The 27,303-nt window shown below is 35.3% G+C and overlaps 1 protein-coding gene across 2 annotated transcripts in view; it reads left to right on the top strand.

The window, feature by feature from the left end:
* Positions 1-27,303, top strand: part of LOC125074687 (protein slit) — a 146,838-nt gene that overhangs the window by 101,124 nt on the left and 18,411 nt on the right. For both annotated transcript variants that reach the window (XM_047686071.1, XM_047686072.1), the window contains 8 exons: positions 22,650-22,793; positions 23,477-23,638; positions 24,384-24,454; positions 25,196-25,340; positions 26,055-26,198; positions 26,368-26,439; positions 26,516-26,587; positions 27,140-27,211. In XM_047686071.1, the coding sequence (XP_047542027.1) occupies positions 22,650-22,793; positions 23,477-23,638; positions 24,384-24,454; positions 25,196-25,340; positions 26,055-26,198; positions 26,368-26,439; positions 26,516-26,587; positions 27,140-27,211 (882 nt within the window). The remainder of the gene's footprint in view (positions 1-22,649; positions 22,794-23,476; positions 23,639-24,383; positions 24,455-25,195; positions 25,341-26,054; positions 26,199-26,367; positions 26,440-26,515; positions 26,588-27,139; positions 27,212-27,303) is intronic.

Raw genomic sequence — 27,303 nt, forward strand, 5'->3', positions numbered from 1 at the left:
AGTGAGTGAGCCAGTGTAACTATAAACACGAATTACTAAAAAGAGTAACTACTGAGATCTAGCCGGTTCTCGGCAGAATCTTATTTCTGAAACGGTGGCAGCTTTACATTTAAATTGACACTACAAAATTACAATTCAAAAGTACTTTTATGAGCCTACTTGATAAAGAATATTTTTTTATTTGATTTGATTTCATTTGTACCAAGGGTTGGTGACGTGTTGACGATATACTTCCAACAGCGCCAAAGTATATGAGAGTACCACTTACCATCAGGTGGTCAATTTGCCCGCGTCTAGTCTCTCGTCTCGTCTCTCTATTTAATAAACATCTACCCGGACCTTCACAAAGCTCAACCACCGAGTAAACCTTCTTGATATTTATCCTCCGTAGTCGAGTAGTGTGGACACCGGTTCTCATGGGTACGGCACTCCGAGGTCCCAGGTTCGAATCCCGGCCGAGTCGACGTAGAAAAAGTTCATTAATTTTCTATGTTGTCTTGGGTCTGTCTGTTTGTGGTACCGTAGTTACTTCTGATTTTCCATAACACAAGTGCTTTAGCTACTTGCATTGGGATCAGAGTAATGTATGTGATGTTCCCGCCTTTGAGCAGATACAGGCTGTTGCAATAGACAAAAACATTAAACGTTATATTTTCATTATACAGGAATGATCCAAATACTTCCGGTCCCAGCAGCTTCCGCTACATTATGTGTGTCAACGGAGGAACATGACCGCGCATAATAATATACCATGTTCGTCTTTTGATATCATAAGCCTGAGAACACAAAGTTTAGAAATTCAATCTGCGATCTTACGAGTAAAACTAATTCTATATACAGTGGAATCCGTTTATAATCACATCGAACGGAATTGACAGACACGTCATAATAACCGGACGTCATATAAAGCGTTTTGTAATATATATATATTTTGCACGTAATAAGTACATACGAAACATGTATGTATGTACTATATTTTTCATATTTTAATGTAAGTAGTCTGTAATTTTTGTCTGCTTTTGTTTTTTTTTTTTTTTAATTTTTTTTGTAATAACAGTTTCTAATACTATTGTGTTTTACTTGGTGGTAGGGCTTTGTGCAAGCCCGTCTGGGTAGGTACCACCCACTCATCAGATATTCTACCGCCAAATAACAGTACACTGTATTGTTGTGTTCCGGTTAGAAGGGTGAGTGAGCCAGTGTAATCACAGGCACAAGGGACATAACATCTTAGTTCCCAAGGTTGGTGGCGCATAGGTGATGTAAGGAATGGTTAATATTTCTTACAGCGCCTTTGTCAATGGGTGGTGGTGACCACTTAGCATCAGGTGGCCCATATGCTCGTCCGCCAACCAATGCCATAAAAAAAAAGACATAGACATGGTCGAATTATCATTTTCAATATTGCCATGAACATCTTCAGACGACCTTTGAGTGACAATTAGTCACTCAGATTAAAAACAATGAGCCAGGTGCCGAACGTCGCCGGGAACATTACCGAAGGTGTAAAGAATCATGTCGGTCACTATAACCGGACATAATTTATTAAAAATGGGTCATAATAAGCTAACTCTAAGAAAAGTCATTACATCCGACTTTTTTTACAAATAATTTTATATGAGAACCAAACTTCATGGTGTAAGTACGTCACAATAAACGGTTGGTCAATATAGGCGGAGTCATTATAAGCGGATTCTACTGTACTAGCTAGCCGTCCCGGTTTCGTCTACGGTTTTCAGTGAAACATCTCGGTTTTAGTTATGTACCTCTAGCTGTTTACTAGCTGAGCTCGCGACATCGTGCGCGCTTGAATTTAATAATAATTATTGTTGTAGCCTAAGCTACTCCTTATTACATCAGCTATCTGCCAGTGAAAGTCTCGTCAAAATCGGTCCAGCCGTTCCAGAGATTCGCCGGAACAAACCGACAGACAGACAAAAATTGAAAAAAATGTTATTTCGGTATATGTACCATGTATACATACATATGCTTTTAGTAAAAATATTACATACAAGATTATATTTATGATGCTGGATAACAAGTGCAGACAACCCTAGCAAAGATGAAATTTTAAGGTGAAAATATCTTGTTACATTTGAAAGAATGGGGAGGGAAGAATGGCGCTCCCATGGGTATCGCTGGGAGGTCTATTGCTTGGGAATTATTCATAGTACCCACGCTTTCGACGTAAGGTTGTGTAATTCAGTGAAGGAACTTGAAGCGATGGTTCAGTTGTAAAAACACGAAAATATATACTGAAGATTACGGCTTCAAATCCGGATAAACAACATTTATTGTGACCTGGACGTCGGTTGAAAATCTGTAACAAATATGGTGCACTTATAAGCTGTCATCTACAGTCAACATATTGCCTTCAATCAGCCTGTAAATTTCCCACTGCTGGGCTAAGGCCTCTTCTCCCTTTGAGGAGAAGGCTTGGAGCACATTCCACCACGCTCCTCCAATGCGGGTTGGTGGAATACACATGGCAGAATTTCGTTGAGATTCGACACATGCAGTTTTCCTTTCACTGAGCACGAGATGAATTATAAAAACAAAACGAATCAATTATTACGTGAAGGAAAACATCGTGAGGAAGCCTGTACGTGTCGTTTGAAAATCTGCTGCATGTATCTAATTTACATGAAGCCTTTGTTTCGGGTCAACCTTAATTTGTGAGAATAAATGTTCGGTGAAGTAAAAACATCGTGAGGAAGCCTTCATGTGTTGGTGAACAATGTCACATACATGTCTAATACGTATGCATGATTTCTCCCAAAGTGTTGTATTTATATAACAAATTCGTCTCTATTCAACATAGAAACATTATACTTTGTGTTGCCTTTATTATTTAAATTACTCAAACTTCACAACACTTAACTTTACACTATAACACTAATTATCAACGTTAGGATTTTAATTATAGTAAAAAGAAAACACTTAATATTTACTAGTTAACCCTTCTTTCTCGTTTGCGTCCAGTCAAACGAATGGCTGGTTGTCCGACTCTAATTATAAGTTTAATTTCTAGTCAAAATAAAAACCGTATTCATAATCAAAATAAATATTTAAATCTAAACGGAAAGAATCAATTGAAATACTAAAATATTTTAAGGATATAGTTTGTGATTCATTAAAGTATCGTATATTTCCGCAATGTATTTAAATCTAAATACCTAAAGTCGGTAACATTTGTTATTCATCCTCAAAAATCTATCAACGGTTCGGAAAGATACGCTTTAAACCCGAGAAGAGTCAGCGAAAGTAACTCAGAGGGATAATTGCTTTTTTTGGCAATAAATTGTTTTAACAATGATTTTTTTTTTAAATTATCGACAATAGCTCTAGGATATTATCAATTTTATAAGATCGTGTCGTTCTATATTCAAAGATTTTATTTTTCATTTAACTTATATCCATATATCGAAATTCGACCACAAAAATTACCCTTAAACAAATACTCATGCGAATGTTCATGGCTAGATATTTTTTTTAAATTAATAATAATTGAAATTGTATTTCAATCGTACAGACGTATAACAGTATTGTTACTATATATACATTGAAAATGCCTTCCCAATGATTTACATAACAATTGTAGGAGATACTCAAAAGGTTTTTTTTAAACGCAAACGAAGGGTGACTTTATTCGATTTGGATGCGAAAAGCGCTGTCGATTTTGATGGAAATTAAATTATTAAAACATATACAAAATACTCAGAGATGTTTTTGTTGAAATGTTTTTTTTTTTTCTTTATTTAACGTACCGTCTATTCCAATCGACGAAGGAATAAAGATAAACAAACCTTAGATTTACGTATTTCATGCAATTCGCTACTAACTCGGCTATATTGCGCACTACTGAGAGTTTATGATTAATATATCTTTATTTATAACACAACACTGTTACACTTAACTACTTATATCCACTTTAATTTTACTTCCAAAGTTCCGATAACAGTTTCGTTGTTGTTCAGAACGCCATGTTTTCGCAAATCCATATTGAATATCATAGATTATCAAGGTCTCCATATCACGTTAATTTGATGGTGTTTATTTGGGCTTTGTCCTATTGTGGTTGGAATAGACTACATATAATGCTTGCAAATGTGCCGGCTATTTTAATTTTATAATTAAACTAGACTATTACAGTTTGCTTCTTATATTTGCATTTCCAGTACAATAAATTGCGTCAGTTTTAGCACACTTTTGAATCGTCATTTAACAAACTATTTTAAGTAAAGCTACCACCGTTTCGGAATGTAGATTCTACCGAGAAGAACCGGCATGAAACTCAGTAGTTACTCTTTTTCAACATCTAAAAATACAGTCATATTAGTTAAATACAATTATATACGTATGTCTCCTGCCTGGAAGTCAACGAGCATTAACTCCACGCTTTTTTATCATCAATATAATCTCGTATCGAATAATATGCCTTCTTTACCGATGTATTTTTTACAAATGACTTGAATCTATGAAACGGAAAAAATGTCTCCATAACCTCGATATCATTATAAAATTAAATTTAGCACAAAATTATCCTACAATTTAAAAATGTTACTTGATCAGCTCCGATGACAATACACGTTTATGTTAATGCTACGCCCAGCATTGGCTCCAAGCGAAGTAACTCCTCAAGGATCAACAGCACAGACACGATTATTTATTTCATCAGCAATTCGAAGTTACACTGTCAATTCGATAAGGTTTTTTTTAAGGATAAAAGCAAAGCCCCTTTTAAAACAACCACTAATTTTCCCAATTACCCCTCGAATCAAGCTTGTACTAGAAGCGGAGACACTAGCCCGAGGGATCAGGTTCTAACCTGTTTTCAAAATTATTGATTAATATTCGAGATAGAGTTGGCTAGCTAAAATATTAACGGTGGCAACACCAAAGCGGTCTTTATAGGCTGTACATGAATTTTAAAGGTATATCGATTTACAGACGTTGAGTATATGAAATTTTTAATCGACTTTGTTTCTTAATTATTATGATTGAATTAAAATACTTAATGAGGTTACTAGGCATACCGGAAATAACAAAGGGAGTTATTACATTTCTCGTAATTATGTGTTTGTTATATGGTATTATCAATGCAGTATCAAAAGTCCGATATATTAACTGCCATTAAAGTTCGAAATTTTAATCTATGTTAGATTAGGAAATTAAAATTAGTAATTTTTTTATAAATATTTAGTTGCAAATTAGACGTAAACAGAAAATATTAGACGTATATTCGAAAATGGAACATTAAAAAAAAAAAAGCAATTATTAAATCGTTTAGTAAAACATGGCAATTCATGTACACCATGCCGAAAATAAACCATCATATATACGATATAATATTTACATTAAAAGTATTTATCTAATAAAATACGTCAAAATCTACAAAAGATCGCGTAATAAAATAAACCGCGCGAAAAATGAAATCCGCCATCTTGTATTCAGTGTTAAATGAAGCCGTGAAAGATTCGAAATACGAACTTAGAAAAATACTAATAATTCCACCCCTGAAGTCGTTGTCCAAAAAGGTTTCTTATGTCTCAAGTGACATAAAAACAAACTGCCGGGCGTAATAGATGTTAAGATTTTTCCACGTTGTGGTTTTTTTTTTGAACTGACGACGTTTTATTGTATATTTATTATACTTATATTCTGACTATTTTATTTTATTCTTGATAGAAAATAATTCTAATTGTCTTGGAGTAGGGCTTTGTGCAAGTCTGGTTAGGTACCGCCCCCGTTATATTCACCCGCCAAACAGCAATACTTTCTGCTAACTACAGACACAAGATACATAACATCTCAGTTCCCCCGAGGTTGGTGGTACATTGGTTACGTAAGGAATGGATGACATTTCTTACAGCGCCATGTCGATGGCCGGTGGTGACCACTTACCATCAGCTGACCCATTAGCTAGTTTTTTTTTTTAAATAATATAGGTAATATTATAAATAAAATAAAAACATATTTATTTTAATATTAAACCGTATTCAATTCAAATATTGTAATAATCACAAAAGTATACTTAAACGCACTTGAGTTATCAACGATCGTTACATAAGACGTTTTATTTATTTATTTTCGTCTTATTTTTTTAAGCAAGTGTCTGTTTTTCCTTATGTTAAATATATTTCCTCATTGATTCGACTTTATCCTCGTGTGGATGCGGCTTTATCCAACTAAATTGGCATTTTCAAATCCCTACGACACGGCTCCACAAAATGGCGGATTTCGCGCCAAAACAATAGCTTATTGACATTTCGTTTTATGACGTTTGCGTTGTTTATTTTTTATTGCAGTGGATTTTAAGTGCTTCTGCTAGTAGACGGTCATATTTATGCTGTTTTAGCTAAAATTGTTTTTCTTTATTAATTTAAATTTATTAGAAACGAATAAGTGGAACAATAGCTTACATTAAAAAAAATCGCTAGTTAAAAAAAACATTGAAATTTAAAAACCTTTGATTTAATTATTATTGTTTAGATAGACTGTCAAAGCTGAGAACGCGTCGAAAATCAAAGTGGTCAAAAATTGGTCGCCATACACGCACACTAGTAAAGTTATTATGACGTCAAGTATAGTGTCAAACGCAGCTGTCACACACCAAGACAATAAAGTTGGCTCTTGTGTGTGAATTATTTTGTACTATGACACTCTTTCTATATATATATATAAATAATCCAAGTTAAAAACATATAAATAAGTCATAGTTTAGTTAGTATCCTATAATTTATTGTTTCTTCTTTATAGCAACTTTGTTTGATTTTTATAATATATAATCTGTGGGTACTGTATTATTTATAACATCTATTTATGGTACTTGTTTATCGTACTTATATATTTGGTGGTAGGGCTTTGTGCAAGCCTGTCTGGGTAAGGTACCATCCACTCATCAGATATTCTACCGAACAGCAGTACACAGTATTGTTGTGTTCCGGTTTGAAGGATGAGTGAGCCAGTCAGGTACAAGGGACGCAACATCTTTGATCCCAAGGTTGGTGGCGCATTGGTGATGTAAGGAATGGTTAATATCTTTACAACGCCACTGTCTATTGGCGGTAGTGACAGCTTACCATCAGATCACCCATTTGCTCGTCCGCCTACCGATATCATAAAAAAAAAAAAACTAAACTTTACGCGCACGCACGCGAACCTTCGCGTTTATTCAACTGATTTTTATAAATTTCGAAATCTATGACAGGTTTTATTTTAATTTAATTTCATTCCAAACTGACGACGCCTGCTCGCAGGCTTTACATTCGTTTTTTTTTTTTTATACAGCCATAGCGCCGCTCTCTATCCGGCTAGTAACTTTTTTCCGCTCTCTAAAATTATTTATTGAATCGTAACTATTTATTAAATTGCAATCAAGAATCTTGTTTATTTTTCTGCACATCTACGGCTTGAGTTCTTCAAAATGAGACCATAACGGATTCTCTACGTGCAGCTATCGTCCCATAATCACTGGAACAAAAATCGGCTTACGCTATTAATATATAGGATACTTCCCACAAAATGCTAAATTAAAGTAAAAAATAATATCTACATTTTAACATAAAACTGTTTTTTTTTTTCAAAAAAAACAACCATAAATTGTCTAAGGCTTAAACATATTCGTCTTAAAATACAAAGCGTTTAATAAAAAAAAAAAAACGAACGAACTTAACTTCCGTTTCTATTAATTACAGACGTGTAAAATTACAATAACAATTCGAAATATTCATTGTTTAAATAATATGATATATTTGCTTACGTTAAACAAACGAATTTGTTTAAGAGAAATGCTATGAAATTTCATCTAACACTTTCACGCTGGCAACATTGTATTTTATATATATTTAACGGCTTAATATAAATTGAGTGCACAACAAAGTGTGTGCCAATCTATTTAAAAAAAAGAAACGTCAAAACACCCGGTTAGAAGAAGTTTCTTTAGATATTCGTTAGTTTAAATAAACGAATCGAATCGAACGAAGGTAAAACCTAAGATTTACCGACATGAGTTGGTAAATGTAAGTATTTATCATAAAGGGACGACTTTTTCGGACTTTTACCAATCCAACCTAACCTAACCTAACATGTAAATCCTAAGACTTACCAAGTACCATCATTCGATGGTAAAAATTCGAATCCCAAAGTTTTATGGACATTTACCGTAGTTCGAGCTTTTACAATAACACATATAATAAAATTGAAGTGTCTGTTTGTAATAATTAAATAACTGCTTCTTAGTAAATGCATATCTATGTATACACGGTACTTGTACCAAAATAACAGTTTTATACAATTCTTGTCTGTCTGTCCATTTGTTCCGGATAGCCTCTGGAACGGCTGGACGGATTTTGACGGGACTTTCACTGGCAGATAGGTGATGTAATAAGGAGTAACTTAGGCTACTTTTATTTTAGAATTGTATATAAAATAATAATAAAGTCACGATGCAATGTCCAAATACTGTCGAACCGAATTTTCACCACTCCGCCGTCATATCGGGTGCCTCCAACGATTAACATCACAAAAGCTTCCTAATACAGAATTAATCAATTAAAGTAAAATCTGCGAACTGAACAATATATTTTTTATTAAATTCCAATGCGCAACGTCGCGGGCACAGCTAGTATTATACAAAACCGTAATAGAAAGAGACAGAAAAAGAAAGAGAGAGAGAGAAGTCGCCTGGCCGACGCAACGATTTTTGTCATAACGTCAAGCTACTGAACCGAATTTGATGAAATTTTATTACGACGCTAGCTTGAACACCAAGAATACAAATTTTTTTCCTTACAACTGATGACCAACCCCTCAATATATAGAATATATAATTTTTCATCATTTCATTAGCAGTCTGTAAATTTCTCACTGCTGGGCTAAGGCCTCCTCTCCCTTTTAGGGGAAGGTTTTGGAGCATATTCTACCACGCTGCTCCAATGCGGGTTGGAAAGCACATGTGGCAGAATTTCGTTGAAATTAGCCACATGCAGGTTTCCTCACGATGTTTTCCTTCACCGCCGAGCACAAGATGAATTATAAACACAAATTAAGCACATGAAAATTCAGTGGTGCCTGCCTGGGTTTGAGCCCGAAATCATCGGTTAAGATGCACGCGTTCTAACCACTGGGTCATTTCGGCTCTTATAGAATATAACAATGAAGCAAACCAAAGCGATTACAACTCCTCGGTAGCGAAACGAATCATATTTTTGTTAATACGTCAATCTATACTATTATATTACAGACGTAGGTATATTTGTTTGTTTATAATGGGGTAACCTCCAAAACTAATTTTTCATTTTTAAAAAAATTAAAAAGTTTATTAAGACTAAATTAGAGAATCGCTATTAATTAATAATTAAATTGACAACTAACTTCAATATCCCGCGCGCGCCTTTTGTTTTATAGTCTGTGGTGTAATCGGATTATAAATCGTTTTAAAGCTACAGTACTTATGTACAAACTATGAAAAATATAACTTAAATTTCGGTTATATTTTTCGTCAATCAAAGTACAACCACAAAGATTCAAAAACATTTACTATAAAGGACATCACAGAGCATTCCACTCAAAGACGGAGCTCATTAAGCTCACCGACATCCGGAGTCAAGATGGCGTTCCATCCGGTCCCGCTCAGTTGACGTCTGACTGCCTTCCGGTGCGGACGTGCGGAACGTTATTTCAGTTAAATTGAGGTTTCCATTATGAATTAACTGGTATCATTTGCTTGAGGCGATATTCCTTTAGAAAATACTATTCTGAATATGATAATAGGAAAATTCGATATATTCGTATATATTTATTACTAGGTGTGCCCGCGACTTCGTGCGCGTTGTTTGAATTTAAGTTATTTGGATATTGTACCGTGATTTTATTTTTATTCTATATATAATTCTAAAATAAAAGTAGCCTAAGTTACTCCTTATTACATCCGCTATCTGCCAGTGAAAGTCCCGTCGAAATCGGTTCAGCCGTTCCAGAGATTAGCCGGAACAAACAGACAGACAGACAAAAATTGTAAAAAAATGTTATTTTGGTATATGTACCGTGTATACATACATATGCATTTAGTAAAAATGGGTTATTTTAATATTACAAATAGACACTCCAATTTTATTATATGTATAGATTTGGTCGTAAAACCGAAATAGACAGACAGAGAGAGTTCCTTTCTTACTTAATATTAGTATACATTAATTAGTTATAATCAACTTATTACACTACTATATACAGTATGTTTTATACATTATATATTATTTATTATGGATTATCTATATATGTATTATTAAAAAATTAAAAAAAAATCAGTGCGGGCCACGTCTTCCAAGAAGACGACAAGCTCGAAGTCCAGCGAAGACCTGCTGATGTTCAGTAAAAATATAAAATAACGCCAAAATTTATAAAAATCAAATGTACATAAAGGCACGGACAAGTGTGAGCCCGTGGATTTTGTAAATTAAATTTAAAAAAAAACCATGACTCATTAAAACGTTCGTTAATACAAATTATAAAACCTTGGATATACATACATATATATATCCAAGGTTCCTAGTGTAATCCTAATAAGATCCATTCCTTGAGAAGCTATGGAGTTAAAACCTTATAATCTACACTAATACAATTTTAGTTTTTGATACACATGTGGCACAATTTATTCTCACGGTGAATTGAACTCTGATAATATTTTAAAATATATATATACGACCCTACATACTGTCTGTGTTCTATATCGTGATTTGAATTTATCATCGGAATAACTCCACCCTCTGCTGGGCTAAGACTCCTAAGGACGTTAGGGCCTCTCCTCGTTTCTCCAATCACAATTACAAATCTGAAATAATCACTAAATAAATAATAAATGGACGTACAACAAATATAATATACATATATGTTTTATTTAAAACATTTAAGTAAATCTTTTTTTTTAAACCAACCCTTGCAGCCTCATCTAATGAGTAATTAATATCGTCGCTTCACTACACCGTCCGCCATTTCGCGGCGTTCCACAAAATGGCGCCCCGAGTCAGCCATTAGTCTTAATTAATTTTATTAATTAGTGCAAGGTGTCTCCGTAATCGAATGACGTCTTGAGAAATTATATCATGTTATGTATGTTAATAACATTTTATAACATATAATATAGTTATATTGAAATGGCCGAGATGGTCCAGTGGTTAGAACGCGTGCATCTTAACCGATGATTTTAGGTTCAAACCCAGGCGAGCACCACTGAATTTTCATGTGCTTAATTTGTGTTTATGAATGAGGCAACCGGAATGTGTCTAATTTCAACGAAATTCTGCCACATGTGTATTGCACCAACCCGCATTGGAGCAGCGTGATGGACTATGCTCAGAATATGGAGCGTTCTCCTCAAAGGTAGAGGTGGCCTTAGCCCGACAGTGGGAAATTTACAGGCTGTTAATGTAATGTAAAAAAATGTATTATTTAAATCCATTTAGTTTTTAATAATGAGTATAAACTTTAATTCCACAAATTAATGACGTCGTCCGTTCTTACGATTTAATTGGCAATGAAACGATCGACGCTAGCCGGTTCAAACAAAAAATAATGATTGTCAACAGACATTTTGGTAAATAAAAATCTCGCTAAGTTTCTTTTCGAAGCCGATGGTTGATACTTCTATTTGGAATAAAGTTTTTAATTTTGAAGTTAAATTATTATTTTATTTTTATACAATATTTGAAAAAAATATCAATTAAAAAGCTAAACATTTACTGAAATTAAAAATTGCTTACATATCGAACTAAACAGTAGAAAATTTAAGCTGTATATTGAAATGTCCTTGCTTCATTCTTACGGGTTGCAATGTTGCATAGCTAGGCAAAGGAATATGATATTATGCCATCAAACTCTAAGGTAAGATTCTACTAAGAAAGATCATATAAGCACGACGTCTATAAGAAAATTGCTATTATATATATAATACTAAACGAACTACTTAATCGATTTTTTTTTTTAAATATTGGTAGATGACTGGCAAAGGAGCCATCTGATGATAAGTGGTCACTGGCGATCAGACATTGGTGATGTAAATATAAACCAATATTTGACGATTGGGTAATACTTACCCAGATGAGCTTAGACAAAGCCCTACCACCAAGTTATAGGAAATGAGCCTTCGCTCAACACGGCGCCAATCGCCATATTAAGATACGCGTATTATAACAATGGATTATTTAATTACTCATAAGCCGCCGATTTAAGTTACAACAATGGTCAAGTATATATAAGTATACTAGCGACCCACCCCGGCTTCGTACGGATGCAATGCTGATGCTAAATATACTACAGAACGTCTTTACATACAACGTTCACAGCTTTTTGTCATTAGACAATACAAACCGCTATGTCCTTGCTTTTTAAATCTGTAATATCTACAAAAATATTCATTTAAATTAAATGCCGTAAAGGGTCATACTTAATTGGACAAGGATTAATGCTGTTTTGCTTAAAATCGCTTCGTAAATAAGCCATTATTTCTCGTAAAAATTGCAGGATAAAATATGGTTATGGGATAGTCATATACCATCCCGGACTTTTTTGTAGACCTTTAAGGTGTACAATACTGTAGTACATTACTTCGATATATCTGGGCAGGCCAGCGTTTGCAATCTTTTAAATTATCAAGTATCTAAGAAATTAAACCGCATCAAAATCCGTTGCGTAGTTTTAAAGATCTAAGCATACAAAAGGACAGACAGACAGCGACAAGCGACTTTGATTTATAGTTTGTAGTATAAGTTGCCAATAAACATCGAATCTAAATCATATCGTTTAAAAACGTTTTTTTCCGTCTGTGACAATTTAACACGCCTTTAACGAAAACGATCATAAGGACTTCGTGCCTTTTTTATTACAATTAAAACAATTCTTTCAAATAATAACTAAATTCTGAACACTCAAATCAAACTGCCTTTTTTCAATGCGATAGATCGCCTTTGTTTTCCCGCCAACTTGAAAGGTGCATTAGCCGCCATTGTGCGCAGCCATCTTGTTTTGAAGTGGAATGCAAATGGCGGCTTAACTGTCGCTGGGAATATAACGTTCACAGTCACTGTGTTTATACTATTGGAGTTTTAAAAGGAGTTTCTAATCTTAAAATGTATTCTTACAAGCTATTTAATGTGACTTCACTAGCGTGGAATTTAATCGGTTTCATTGACAGTTTAAATTTATATAATAATGACAGACGCACCTTTACCCACGCGAAATTAGTAAAACTACCAATAGGTAGTACGGAAATCGTCACTTCCCATTTAATACCCTTGAGGTATGGATAAAAAGTAGTCTATATCCTTTTCCGGGACTCAAACTATTTCTATACCAAATTTCATCTAAACCGGTTCAGCGATTCAAGCGGACTATGTAACAGGTACTTTTACATTTATAATATTAGTATAGAATTTTAGATTTAAAATTTGACTAATCCTTTTTTTTAAAAAGACAAAATTAATCAATGAATATTATTACTCATTATAAGAATAGGTACTCCAACAAGGGATAGATTGAACAATAATTATGAATACTAACATAATTTTAAATCTGATTATTTAGAGGAACTATTCGAGTTTCTTCCCGTTTCGTCTAGCTGCTGCTTTTATTGACGATTCAAAGATGCATTATTGCATAGTTTATTATAGTAAACGACTCGAATTGACGTGATTTCATTGGTCGAGATCCTCGATAATATTAAAAATATGAAAGTAGGTCTGTTTGTTACGCTCGAACGTATTCATTACTCAACCATTATTATCACATTCAGTGGCTCAGAGAAGAAAATCGGGTATCTATCATCTGCCTCGTCTTACCAATAAGGCTAAGCCGCTGCTAGAAACTAGTGTTTACTAGGTGGTAGGGCTATATGTCTGGGTGGTTACCGCCCACTCATCAGATATTCAACCGTGAAACGGCAATGTTTTGTGATATTGAGTTCCGGAGCCAGTGTATCTACTGGTACTGGTTACATGACAGCTTACTTCCCAAGTTCGGTGGTGCATTGATGATGTAAGGAGTGGTTAATTTCCTACAGCACCGATGTCGATGGGTTGTGGTGACCACTTAACATCAGGTAAAGTCTTAACTATATGGTAAAAAAAGAATTTCGTAATCTGTGGTAGTCGTTATAAATTTTTGAATTAAGAACGTTATCAATGTAGGAACATAATTAAACAAATTCGGAAGTAAAACTAAAGCGGATATAAGTAGTTCAGTGTTATAGTATCGTATTTTAAATAAAGATATATTAATCAAGGACCGTTAGTTCTATATAATATAACGGACCTATTAAGAAACCGCATGGAATATGTCCAACTATGTTTTCTTTAACTTATCTCCTGCGTTTGCGTTATTTATTTATATTTTTTCTTTAACAAAGAAACACATCCGTAATAAACTCATTCGGTAGTTTTGATATATTCAAAATATCAAGCGATCTTTTTATTGACACCTTTCGCCTTACCCCACCCTGTGAATAGGACCCTTCCGTAATGAGGCTCGTCTTAACCTATTTCTCCCTGAGGGATCATTGCGTAGCCTTAGGGCTTCAGAGCTACTATCTAGTGTCTGTTTGTGTACCTAAGATAGGAGTACCCTTAGGTACTTACTTGAGACGTTCTTCGCCAAAGCTTTGTAAAAAGTTAATCATGTATTTCCATTTAATAAGCAAGAAATTTATTTGTGCTAAGCGTCACATTACTGAAGATAATATTACAACAATATTAAATATTATTAAGCCATTTTCAAGAATTAATTATTAATCCTTATTAGCATATTACTATGCTAGTTACCTTGAACATTTAATATAGATTAAACTTGCCTTTTATAATAAACCATTCAAATGAACGCTTTAGAAGATATAGTCGATTCCGAATTTGGAATTACGTGCAACCAAAAAATTGTTGTCACCTTAGTCTGCCCGTGACCACGAACACTGCAAAGTGCTCGAAACGTCGGGATGTTAAAATAATTAAAATAAAATAATTTATATACGCGATTAAATCCGTTAAAAACTAGTTTTATTTCAAAAAATTGTTTGCTGCGAACCGGGCGACCAGAAACATAGATCAGTTTCATAATAAAATGACGACTCAAACCAAATATTTATATTAAATACGGACATAACCCTCTAAACTATGGCGTCGGATCAATTGAAATAAATAAATCTACACTATAATCCCGCCCGGGAGTCATGGGCTACGGTGTGCCACCCAATTCGAGAATACGATAAATTATTCAGCCGATACAGATAGCTTGCAATTTTGACTACCCTTTTACGATAGGCGCAATATGGATGTGCTCTTTGCTGATCACAGCGAGACTGCCTCATTGGTCAGTTTGAGCAAAAAGAAAAATATCTTTCATTTCTCATTGGGCGGTTATAAAATTAATTTGTATTTAAAAAAAACCTATCAATAAATCTGGTGTTAAATATATGTATTTGGATTTGAGTTTCCTTAATAGTTACATAGTGCCCCACTGATTAACTAAGGCCTCCTCTCCACGCCACGGTGCTCCAATGCGTGTCGGTGGATAAACACGTGGAAGAATTTCAATGAAATTAGATACATGCAAACTTACGACATTTTCCATCACCGAGCATGATGACAAGCACGTGAAAATTCAGCGATGCTCGCTCGGGTTTAAACCCACAATCATCGATTAAATACACGCGTTCTAACCACTGTTTCATCTCACGTCTTTATAAAATCAATATATTTTCCTTATTATTGTAATATGTGCCGGTAGCCGTCACGGTATACACTAGTCAATCATAACGAAAAGTCAAGAAAAGAATACAAAACGTACTTGTGTTTGTGCAAAAACTTGTGCACTATGTCTCACACAGACATATATATCGGCTTGAGAATTGCAGACGTGGCTGAAATCTTCAGAGAATTCTTCGTATCAACAAACGCCTTCCAATAAAATTTGGATTTTTGAAGTTTCAAAAGAAGACAAGATTATTTTTGAATGTCCGTCGTTCAATAAGCCTTAATTATTACGCAACCGTACATAAGTTATTAAAGGAATATTTTATTGAGTATTATTATGACCGTATCCATTTCAGATCGACGTCGGAAACGGCTCATTAAATTTTAACGCGGTATACGATAGCGTGCCAAGTTGCCGCTACATAGTTCAATGGTTGATCTTTGTTACATATTACAGTCAGATATACAACTTACAAGCTATATGACGCTTATTAAACTTACATATAAGATTGCCGATTCATAATTCCAGATAATTTTTAAGAAGTACATTAATAAACAAAGCATATTAATACAAGATTATATTATTGATAGAAAGGCGTGGAGCTAATGCTTGTTGATTTCCAGGTAGGTTTTATTATATACACTTGTAATAGGCTATTTGACTGATTTTTAAAATCCATTTTATATTATTTAGTAGAGGTTAACGAACCCAGTAAAAGTAGTTTTTTATAATTCTAGTACATATTTGCTGAAAAATATCAAATTAAAAATTCCATATTTAAATAGCGCGCGAAAACGCTACTTTGACAATATGGCGCTGCAATGGGGTCGGTGACGTCACTTGTGATAGATTAATGTTGGAAATGCAAACACCAAAGAGATGAGAAAAGATTTTTAATCCGTATATTAACACATTCGAGAACGTTCCAGAAGCAAGTAAGAGATGTCAATCTTTAAAAACTATACAGTTAAGGAACATTCTTTAAGACCCAATTATTAAGCATTTACAGAGTAAGTTACAATAGACATTATGTGAGACCTAATTCATAATTATATTTTCTTATGACATTGCGTTTATAAAGACAGCTCTAATACTACCCCTTAAACCGATGTCATAATAACTAACTATAAGTTGTTATCTATCAGAATTATAATCAACATATATTTACTTATTGATGTCTATAAAACTTAAATACAATATCACTAAGATAATGCAATTTTATTTCAACACAACCAAAAAATATAAACAAAGCTTAAACATAATTATGTAAACATAAACCTTTCACAAATTGATCATGTTTCTCTTTTGTCAGAGGTTTTGTCAACAAATCAGCAATCATTAAATCTGTTGGCAAATACTTAACATTAATAATATTTTTCTTAATGTTTTCTCTAATAAAATGATGCCTTACATCAATGTGTTTAGTTCTACTATGATACATACAATTAGCAGTTAATTTTTGTGCAGATTGGTTATCATTATATAAAGTAACTTTACATTTAATATTCAACAATTCTTGAAGAAAACCTATTATAAAAAGTGCTTCTTTACAACTATCAGAGATTGCCATGTATTCAGCCTCTGTGCTGGAGAGAGCAACAGTCTTTTGCTTTCGACTTTCCCAAGAAATCAATGAATTACCTAGCTTAAAAATAAAACCAGTGAAAGATCTACGATCAAGTTCATTCCCACCCCAATCAGCATCTACATGAGCAATTACATCCAAACCACTCTTCTGAAAAGCTAACCTATAGTTCAGCGTACCTTTAAGATAACGAAGAACACGCTTCAAAGCTTTCCAGTGAGTTTCAGTGTGACACTCATTGAATTGACTGAGCATACTCACCGCATGAGCGATATCTGGTCGGGTGCACACTGCGATGTACATCAGACAGCCAAGCAAATTTCTGTAATGAGAATTTTCACTTTTATGATCACATTTTGGTAATTTGATCCCTTTTTGTAATGGAGTTGCAGATGGTTTGCAATCTGTCATTTTGAACTTCTCCAATATCCTTTTTATGTATCCGACTTGATCGAGTGTAATTTTATTCTCACTTTTAATTACTCTCATCCCAAGGATATGGTGTGCAGGTCCAAAATCCTTCATTTCAAAAGTGTTCATAAGTTCACGTTTCACTTTATCCTTTAAATTTGAATTGTTAGAAAACAATAAAATATCATCAACATAAAGTGCAATTATTAACAATTCACTTTTAGTTTTCATGTAAAATACACATGGTTCTGAAGATACCCTTTTGAAGTGCATTTTCTCTAACAATACTTCATTTATCTTCTCGTACCACATTTTGGAAGCTTGTTTTAAACCATAAATAGCTTTATTTAATTTATACACATAATCTTCCTTCCCTTTTTCTATGAAACCATCTGGTTGTTCCATAAATACATTTTCGTTTAGATCTCCATTCAAAAATGCAGTTTTAACGTCAAGATGATCGATGTCCATGTTGAATTCAGCAGCAATAGCAAGTAGAGTTCTAATAGTTGAGTGTCTTACCACTGGCGAAAAAGTTTCCTCATAGTCGATTCCGTACTTCTGTGAATAACCTTTTGCTACCAGCCGTGCTTTGTATTTCAGAAGTTCACCATTCAGGCCTCTCTTCTTTTTAAAAACCCATTTGCACTTAATTGGTTTCTGGTTCTTCGGTTTCTCAACTAAAGTCCAACATTTGTTGTAGTTAAACGATTTATACTCATCTGACATAGCTTTAGTCCATTCAGTTGCTTCGTTTCCTGACAACGCTTCTTGAACTGTTTCTGGTTCATCATCATCATTGCACAACTTTTTAACTAACAAGACAGACATTTCAGCCTCATCGAGATCTTCATATTCTGATGAACTTGATGTCATCTCATCCAGTGTTGAGCTTCCTGGAACGTATGTAGGATCCGCAGAACTGTTTGATTCTATAGTTGTGTCAATCTCACTATCTGTATCATTCACTGTAATTGTGGTCGACCGTGTTTTTAGTTGGTCATCAGAAAACTGTGGTCTTACGGTGGATGGTTCAAACTGGCTCGACTCAGGCCGTTCGTCTTGCTGTGAGTACCTGTCACCATCCAGGGTGGATTCTGGATCATGCAAAACACTCACAGGTTTCTTCGAATCATCATTTTGTGGAAATATAATTAACTCAGAGTCAAAATTATCATCATGCAATCTATTATTCTGAAATTTATTTTCCAAGAAAATGACATCTCTAGCTTTGACACACTTATATGATCTATCAGGGTCTAATAGTCGATAACCTTTAGTATCCTCACAATACCCAACAAAAATATGCTGCTTGGATTTCGAATCCAGTTTGTTTCTAATCGGGGTCACAGCATAGGCAGTACAGCCAAAAATACGTAAATGACTAACATCTACCTTTTTATTCTTCCATTTTTCTTCAGGTACTTGTCCAAATAGAGCCTTAGTTGGTGTCCGGTTTTTGAGATACACGGCAGTATTTACAGCTTCCGCCCAGAATTTGTTATCCAGGCCGGCATCCCTTAGCATACATCTGACTTTCTCAACAATGGTCCTGTTCGCTCTTTCTGCCACACCGTTTTGTTGAGGAGAATATGGAACCGTTGTGTGATGTTTGATACCACATGCTTTCAGATAAGCCTGTAGTTTAGAATTGACAAATTCACCACCATTGTCACTGCGAAGAATTTTAATTTTGTGGTTAGTTTCATTCTCCACAGAAACTTTAAAATTCTTAAAGTGTTCAAAAACTTCATCTTTATTATGCAAAAAATAAACAAATGTTTTCCTACTGAAATCGTCTATAAATATCAGAAAATATTTTGCACCACCAATAGACTGCGTTGGCATTGGTCCACATAAATCTGTATGTACTAATCCTAATAACTGTGTGGCTCGTGTATATGATTTTTTAGGAAAGGGAGCACGGGTTTGCTTTCCTTCAATGCATGCTACACAGGGATTAAAAACATTTGAATTATATTTAATACCTGTGACCATACCTTTATTCATCAGTGCCATACTTCTGGAGTTCAAGTGGCCAAGTCGACGATGCCATATTTCCTGTGACTCCTCTTCTACTGTACCTTTTGAGCTAGATGAAGAAATCATTACAGTCATTTCACTAGACTGTACTTCATTGTTAACTGTACTATAAGAAACAAAATTATTATTACCTGCCCCCCCACACAAAGGCTGATCAATGGTATCAAGTTGATATATACCATTTCTAAGAGTGGCAGTTGCCAAAACTTCATCCTCATCAGATACAATACATTTCTGTTTACTAAATGTTACTGTATAACCTTTATTTACTAAACAACTAACAGAAAGTAAGTTTCCTGAAAGATTAGGCACAAAGTAAACGTCTCTAATGGTTCTCGCACAGTCTTGCAATTTGACATGAACATTACCTTGTCCAGCTGTTGATAAACTATCACCGTTGGCAACACTCACTTGTGATGTATTTTTTTCACTAAAATCACAAAAAAGTTCTCGATTATTGCACATATGGTGTGATGCACCGCTGTCCACATACCAAACACCACGCTGGATACTGACTGAGAGTGCCGTTAAGAGAGCCTTTGATGGTTTATCCTTATCAAACTTCTTGTCTTTTTCTGGCTTCTTATTAGAATTCCTCGGGCAATCCTTTATAAAATGTCCAGTCTTCTTGCATTTATAGCATTTTGGTGCTTTTCTAGTTGTTGCAAATGCTATGGTACCATCAGTATTATTCCTGCGGTCATATTCTTGTAATAATTTTCCTTTGACCATGTCGCTCGACAACTTTAAATTTGAATTTTCAAGTGCCATAATGAGTGGATCATAATTACTTGGTAACCCGCTGAGCATGATGACAGCCAAGAATTCATCATCCAGAGATGAATTGATATCATGCAATTGTTGAGATAGTTCCTGCAGTCGGCCAATGTAGCTTTCCATGCTATTATACTCTGACAGTTTAGTACTGAATAACGTTCTCAACAGACCTAGTCTTCGGCACAGCCCTTTATCCTCATATGCTTTGCTCAGGTTGTTCCACGCCTCACGTGCATCTTTTGCGTTCCTGACGTGGGGAAATGCACTCGTTTGAACCGACAAACATATTCTCGCTAGTGCCTTCTGCGATTTTTTCATATCTACATCGCTACGTGTTTTTTCTTTTTGCTCACCATCGATAGTGTCCCAGAGGTCTTCATGGATTAGTATCATCTTCATACAAAACTTCCATGTCGAATAATTTTCAATACCTTTGAGTTTCTCGATGCTTTGCATTGGTGAATTATTTCCAGCCATTTTTTCCGCATGGATACGTAGAAGGTATAATTAATTTTTCTTCTAATTTCGTATTTTACGTGAAATATTAATATAGCCGTGTTAATTTCGGCATTCTGGGCCCATAACCTGATAGATTAATGTTGGAAATGCAAACACCAAAGAGATGAGAAAAGATTTTTAATCCGTATATTAACACATTCGAGAACGTTCCAGAAGCAAGTAAGAGATGTCAATCTTTAAAAACTATACAGTTAAGGAACATTCTTTAAGACCCAATTATTAAGCATTTACAGAGTAAGTTACAATAGACATTATGTGAGACCTAATTCATAATTATATTTTCTTATGACATTGCGTTTATAAAGACAGCTCTAATAACTTGCCTGTATTGTAATCTGTATTATAATCCACATACAGTAAGCAAACGAGGTTAACAAGCATGTGACGTCATCATAAACCCGACCAATCAGGAGCGTTTTGGTATCACGTGAAAAACGTTTAAAATAAATGCATTTTTATTTATGGATTTTTGAATAAATTGATTATTATTTTCAACTTTCGTTAATAAATAACCATTTTTAATCTCATAATATATACTGATTACAATAATTGACTCTTTATTTTTCGCATTGTCAAATAGCCTATTGTATTCAGGTAACATGACTTTGTATTTTTAATATGTTGATAAAGAGTAACTACTGAGTTTCTTGTCGGTTCTTCTCGGTAGAATCAACATTCGGATCCGGTGGTAGCTTCACTCAATATAGTTTGTTAAATTTTAGAACAATAGAGTGTTTTTAAACCGGACTTAGAACGTTTTAAAGCACTAACAATTTTATGTGTGACCGACTAGCCACGTTCAATGACTGGCAGGTGTCTGGACGCTGCCATCTGAACTCGTGAAATCGCTTGAGTACTTAAGACGTGAGAGTGTCAACAAACTCCATTTACAAACAACAACTGCAGCCTATTAATTTCCCACTGCTGGTCACCGTCCATCTGTCACCTTTCTTTCCTACTGTAAACAGCACTGATATTACCTCCCTTATACACTCTATTCTAAATATTATCTATATGATAAATAGTTTTTGCAAATTGCACCCGCGTGGGGGTGAGGACGACGCAGATGTTAGGTACCCTATGTTTTTGGACCCCTGATGTGCTCGTAAACCATTACACTACTGTCTGTTTAGATTTAAAGGTAAATTGAGTTGTTGTTTGTAAAGAGCCGAGATGGCCCAGTGGTTAGAACGCGTCCATTTTAACCGATGATTTCGGGTTCCAACTCAGGCAAGCACCACTGAATTTTCATATGCTTAATTTGTGTTTATAATCATCTCGTGCTCGGCGGTGAAGGAAAACATCGTGAGGAAACCTGCATGTGTCTAATTTCTGAAACGAAATTCTGACACAACACAAGTTGTATTGGAGCAGTATGGTGGAATATGCTCCAAAACCTTCTCCTCAAACGGAGAGAAGGCCTTAGCTCAGCAGTAGGAAATTTACAAGCTGTTAATGTAATCTAAATTCTATAAGCCCTAACAAAAACAAATTCGTTTTCAAATTGTAGGCGTATTATTAAAATAGCTTCTAAAAATATAAAACTGTCCGTATGTTTATTGATGGTGTAATTTCACAGGGATCTTAGTCGTAACGAGTTGACAGCGATCAGTAAGCGCACGTTCCGAGGACTGACCGCTTTGAAGAGTCTCCACCTGGACGGCAATCAGCTGAAATGCATAGACGAAAAGGCATTGGAACACTTGAAGAGCTTGGAAGTGCTGTGAGTAATCCATAATGACTCTTAGTAACTCAGATAATGGTGTATTATTGTTAAGAACTTTTTTGGTCCTTCGGAGTCCGGATAGATTTACTAGCAACTACTTTAATGACTAATGGAAGGTATATATGTATATACTTGGCAATCAGAATAATCGGATATTAATATATGTAAAATTAATGTCTGGAAGTTCATCATCTAGGGGTTCCTAAACGATTCATCCGATTGTGATGAAACTTTGATGAGTAGTTCTGCATATACCCAAGAAGGTTTCTAGTGCGAAAAAAGACTTTTTTTTCGTATGTTTGTCCTGTAATATCATGACTCCATTAGTACTCTAGAAGAGCCTTAATTGTGTAGCGGATACAAGACGTGACTTTTAAACGATAATTCTGAGTTCAAAGCCGGAGCAAGCACCAGTGAATTGATGTGCTTAATTTGTATTCATAATTCGTTTCCTGCTCGCGATGGAAAACATCGTGAGAAAACCTGCCCGGAGGATGAGAACCTGCCACGCTAAGAGCGTTGAGTAATTCCCACAATCTCCTCTTTGAAAGGAAGGGGAGGACTTAGTCCAAAAGTTGAACATTTACACGCTACTTTTACTTTTTAGTACCAATGTCTTCAATTTCCTATTTTTCAAGATGACCAAAAGTAACAAGTATATAACGAAAATTTGATTTCAGGACCCTGAACAACAATAACCTAACCTACCTATCATTGGAAGCTGCGTCAGTCGCTCGTCTGCACACGTTGCGACTCACAGACAATCCTATCGTGTGCGACTGTCGAGTCGCTCGCCTGTCTGCGTCAGTTCGCGCAGCTGGTATACTTGGGGTTGGAGCCAGGTAAGGGCAATTGTATGACAAGTTAAAGTTTCTGACTGTTACACTCCAGACTTTTGACGATTGACAGCAAAGCTTGACCAAGTGTAAGATTTCCGTATATCTTGGTTGCTATAAAAGGGATGACTGAAAGACAATTGCATGTGGCGGAGACGAGAATGCTGAGAGGAATTTGTGGTGTTACGCGAATGGATAGAGTAAGGAATGAGTACATAAGAGGAAGTTCGAAAGTGGCACCGGTAACCGAGAAGCTATCTGGAAACCGGCTGTCATGGTATGGGCATGTTATGCGGAGGAATGAGGACCATGTTGTGAGAAAGGTTTTGAGAATGGATGTGGATGGATATAGAGGTAGGCGACGACTCAAGAAACGATGGATTGATTGTGTGGAAGACGATATGGTTAGAAAGAATGTTACTTTTGAGATGACGTCTGACTGAGAAGTATGGAAGAAGACATGCTGCGCCGACCCCAAGTAAAATTGGGATAGGGGCAGGAGGATGATGATAGTTGCTATAGTACGAGTATGTCTATCTACAAGGATATGTCTAGTACGGAGTGTTCTTTAGCGTCTGACGTCTCATAACGTAACTACAGGCACAAGGGACGTAACATCTTAGTTCCCAAATAGCTATTAATATTATTTACAACACCTTTGGCTATGATAAGGTCCGACTACCGATATAATAAAAAATACAAATTTCAATTTCATATCAGATACATAATAATTGTTTAACTATAATTCCAGATGTCAGGCACCAGCTACCCTCAGAGGCGCATTACTCACGGAATTGGAAGCACACGAACTTACTTGTAACGGTATTATTTTTATTTCGTATTAACTTATATTTTTAGCTTAAAAACGATTATAGATCTGTTCACTCACAAGAACCCCCCACCCTCCAGATAAAACTATCGGCGTGCCTTAACAAATATCATCTATATAAGATTTTAAATTAACATGGTTATTTTTATTACTAACAGTATTTAAAACGGGATATTTACCATGTTTTTTATTTTTATTTGGTGGAGCTCGATATTTCGACATTATCTACGAATGTCTTGTTCACGAGACTGACGTTTGCGGGTAGATGTTGACGGCATTAGAAGTGTCCATATCGGACTACCTCCTTTCTCGTACGTTTGCTGCGTAAACACTGGCTACCACTACCACTGTCACTTTCACCCCTACTATTTGTTTTATTTGGACTCGAAACTCGATCCCGTGTTTAACAAACGAAACTCACCGTATCGATTCGCGATTTTTTTATATTATTATTCAAGAGATCCCTTGAAAAATTTATTATACAGAAGAAGGACTAAGGTTACTTAAGGGGGTAAAATGGGGGATAAAAACCTGTGAAATTTATAAAACTAAACCTATAGCACACAAATCGTCAACCCTTGCCTTAATGCCATTTATTTAAGTGCAAGTTTTTCTATTAATCATAATCTACTTGAAATTAACCTTTTAGGCAAGGTGTATTCTGCTGTCAACCTTAGTTTTCTTCTGGTTTGAAAGGTAAGTGTGCCAGTACTACAGTCTTTTTTCTTTCCCAGGTCCGACCACATCAATAATAGCAGAATGTTCCGCGGAACCACGCTGCCCTCCACCTTGCCGCTGTTCCCCCGACGGTACCGTCGACTGCCGGGAGAAACTGCTCACAGAACTGCCGTCTACCATACCTCACAGGGCTACCGAAATGTGAGCACCACATCTTCCACTTTGAGATTAAAGTATCTAAGTAGACCCCCCCGCTCAAGGAGACGATTTAGAGCCTACTCCATCTGGCTATTCTACTGCTCCAATGCAGGTTGATGGTGTACCGTTACGTTTCCTCATGATGTCTTCCTTCACCGTCGAACACGATATAAATTATTACACAAATGACATGAAGCTCAGTGGCTTGTCTGGGTATGAACCTGCAATAATCAATTAAGAATAGCAAGTTCTAACCTCTGGAGCATCTCGGTTTGTGTATCTCTGTCAATAGGTAATAGTGATCATGATTGTAATCTTAGGAAGTCTAGTCAACTATGCAGGACGTAAAATACCAATCTTATCCGTAAACACAAACACTTCCAAAATTTCCTCTCGTAAACAGATCGAACAATAATATCGATCGGGAAGTGTATTACTTGGTGGTAGGGCTGTCCGCACACACTTGTGCACTATATGTCCTGCGTAATTGACTGGTCTCCCTTGAGATTTGCCGCGACTCTTTTTCAGCTTTGACATCCATCTAAACATACAAATAATCAAAAAGAATTAATAATTAAAGTGACAGCACTTTTGACGTTTTAGCCTTTTATTTTATAATCTGTGTGATTGGCGGTAAAATGTTTTAGATGAGCGGAGTCTCCTAACACAGGTTATTATGCCCTAGGAGTATTATATAATTTGTTTTTATTACTCTAGTCGCCTAGAACAGAACGAGATCACGGAAGTGGGAGCGGGGGCTTTCTCGTCTGTCAAGCGAGTGGCGCGAATCGATCTGTCAAACAACAAAATTGTCAAACTAGCCGCTGACGCGTTCAACGGCTTGACACATTTGACGTCTCTGTAAGTATTGCAACTTTAAAAAATATATTTGTGCGGAATCCAAGGTAATAAGGCTAATATATTATATTCTGCCACGTAAATACTCGAAATATAAATATTAAAATATTTATAATATAAAAAAATAATAATATTCGAAATTCGAATAATAAACTCAAATTATTTATTACAGAGTGCTTTATGGAAACAAGATAAAGGACTTACCTTCGGGAATATTCCATGGTTTAACTTCATTGCAACTTTTGTAAGTATCTTTTTATAAAGCAATTCTTACCATGTTACCTGCCATTTATTATCTACAATATTTTGTTTTATTACAGGTTGTTGAACTCCAATGAAATCAGCTGCGTTCGAAAAGATACCTTCAGGGATCTACAGAGTCTGAAATTACTGTAAGTGACATTTTAAATAATAATTAATAATGTTAATTTTAGTCTTATACTGTCCTTAGTTCAAAGATGTGACAAACCACGACAGAAGAAACATCAGACACCAATGACTTCACGTACTTTGCGAAACAAAAGATTTTTCGACGAATATCTTTCACAAACACATTTTATTGCACACCACATTAAAAAAAAAGACAATTATAATAAGGCTTAGGAAGACATACAAAGGCGGTGTTAATGCTGAAACGATGATCCTGTCTAGAATTTTCTAGAATGACCATGCTAAGAACCTTTCGAAGTTATACACACATGCTCTGATCCTGTTTCGTAAACAAACGGGTGCTCGCCTAACATTGCATAACTGAGCGATGAACTGACAATAAACGCGTGACTCTCATTGGGACCTGATAGAATTTCGGTTAACTTCGGTCAAGACGTTTTGTATCTAATCTATCTTCTTGGAGTAATTTCAAGACCATACCCAATTGCGTTTATTCAATAGAGGAGGTGCAGATACTTTTGGCACAACTAAACATCTTCTGTTATTATTTACAGATCTTTATACGACAACAATATAAGGTCGATACCGAACGGGACTTTTGATTCGCTATCCGGCATTCAGACGCTGTGAGTATCATGAATAAATACTGGCCATCTTAATACATTCTTGTACCTTGATGTGACAGCTAGGAGTCTGTAATAAATTCTCTGTTTATTGC

Source organism: Vanessa atalanta, chromosome 28 (assembly GCF_905147765.1).
Source record: "Vanessa atalanta chromosome 28, ilVanAtal1.2, whole genome shotgun sequence".
Taxonomy (NCBI): domain Eukaryota; kingdom Metazoa; phylum Arthropoda; class Insecta; order Lepidoptera; family Nymphalidae; genus Vanessa; species Vanessa atalanta.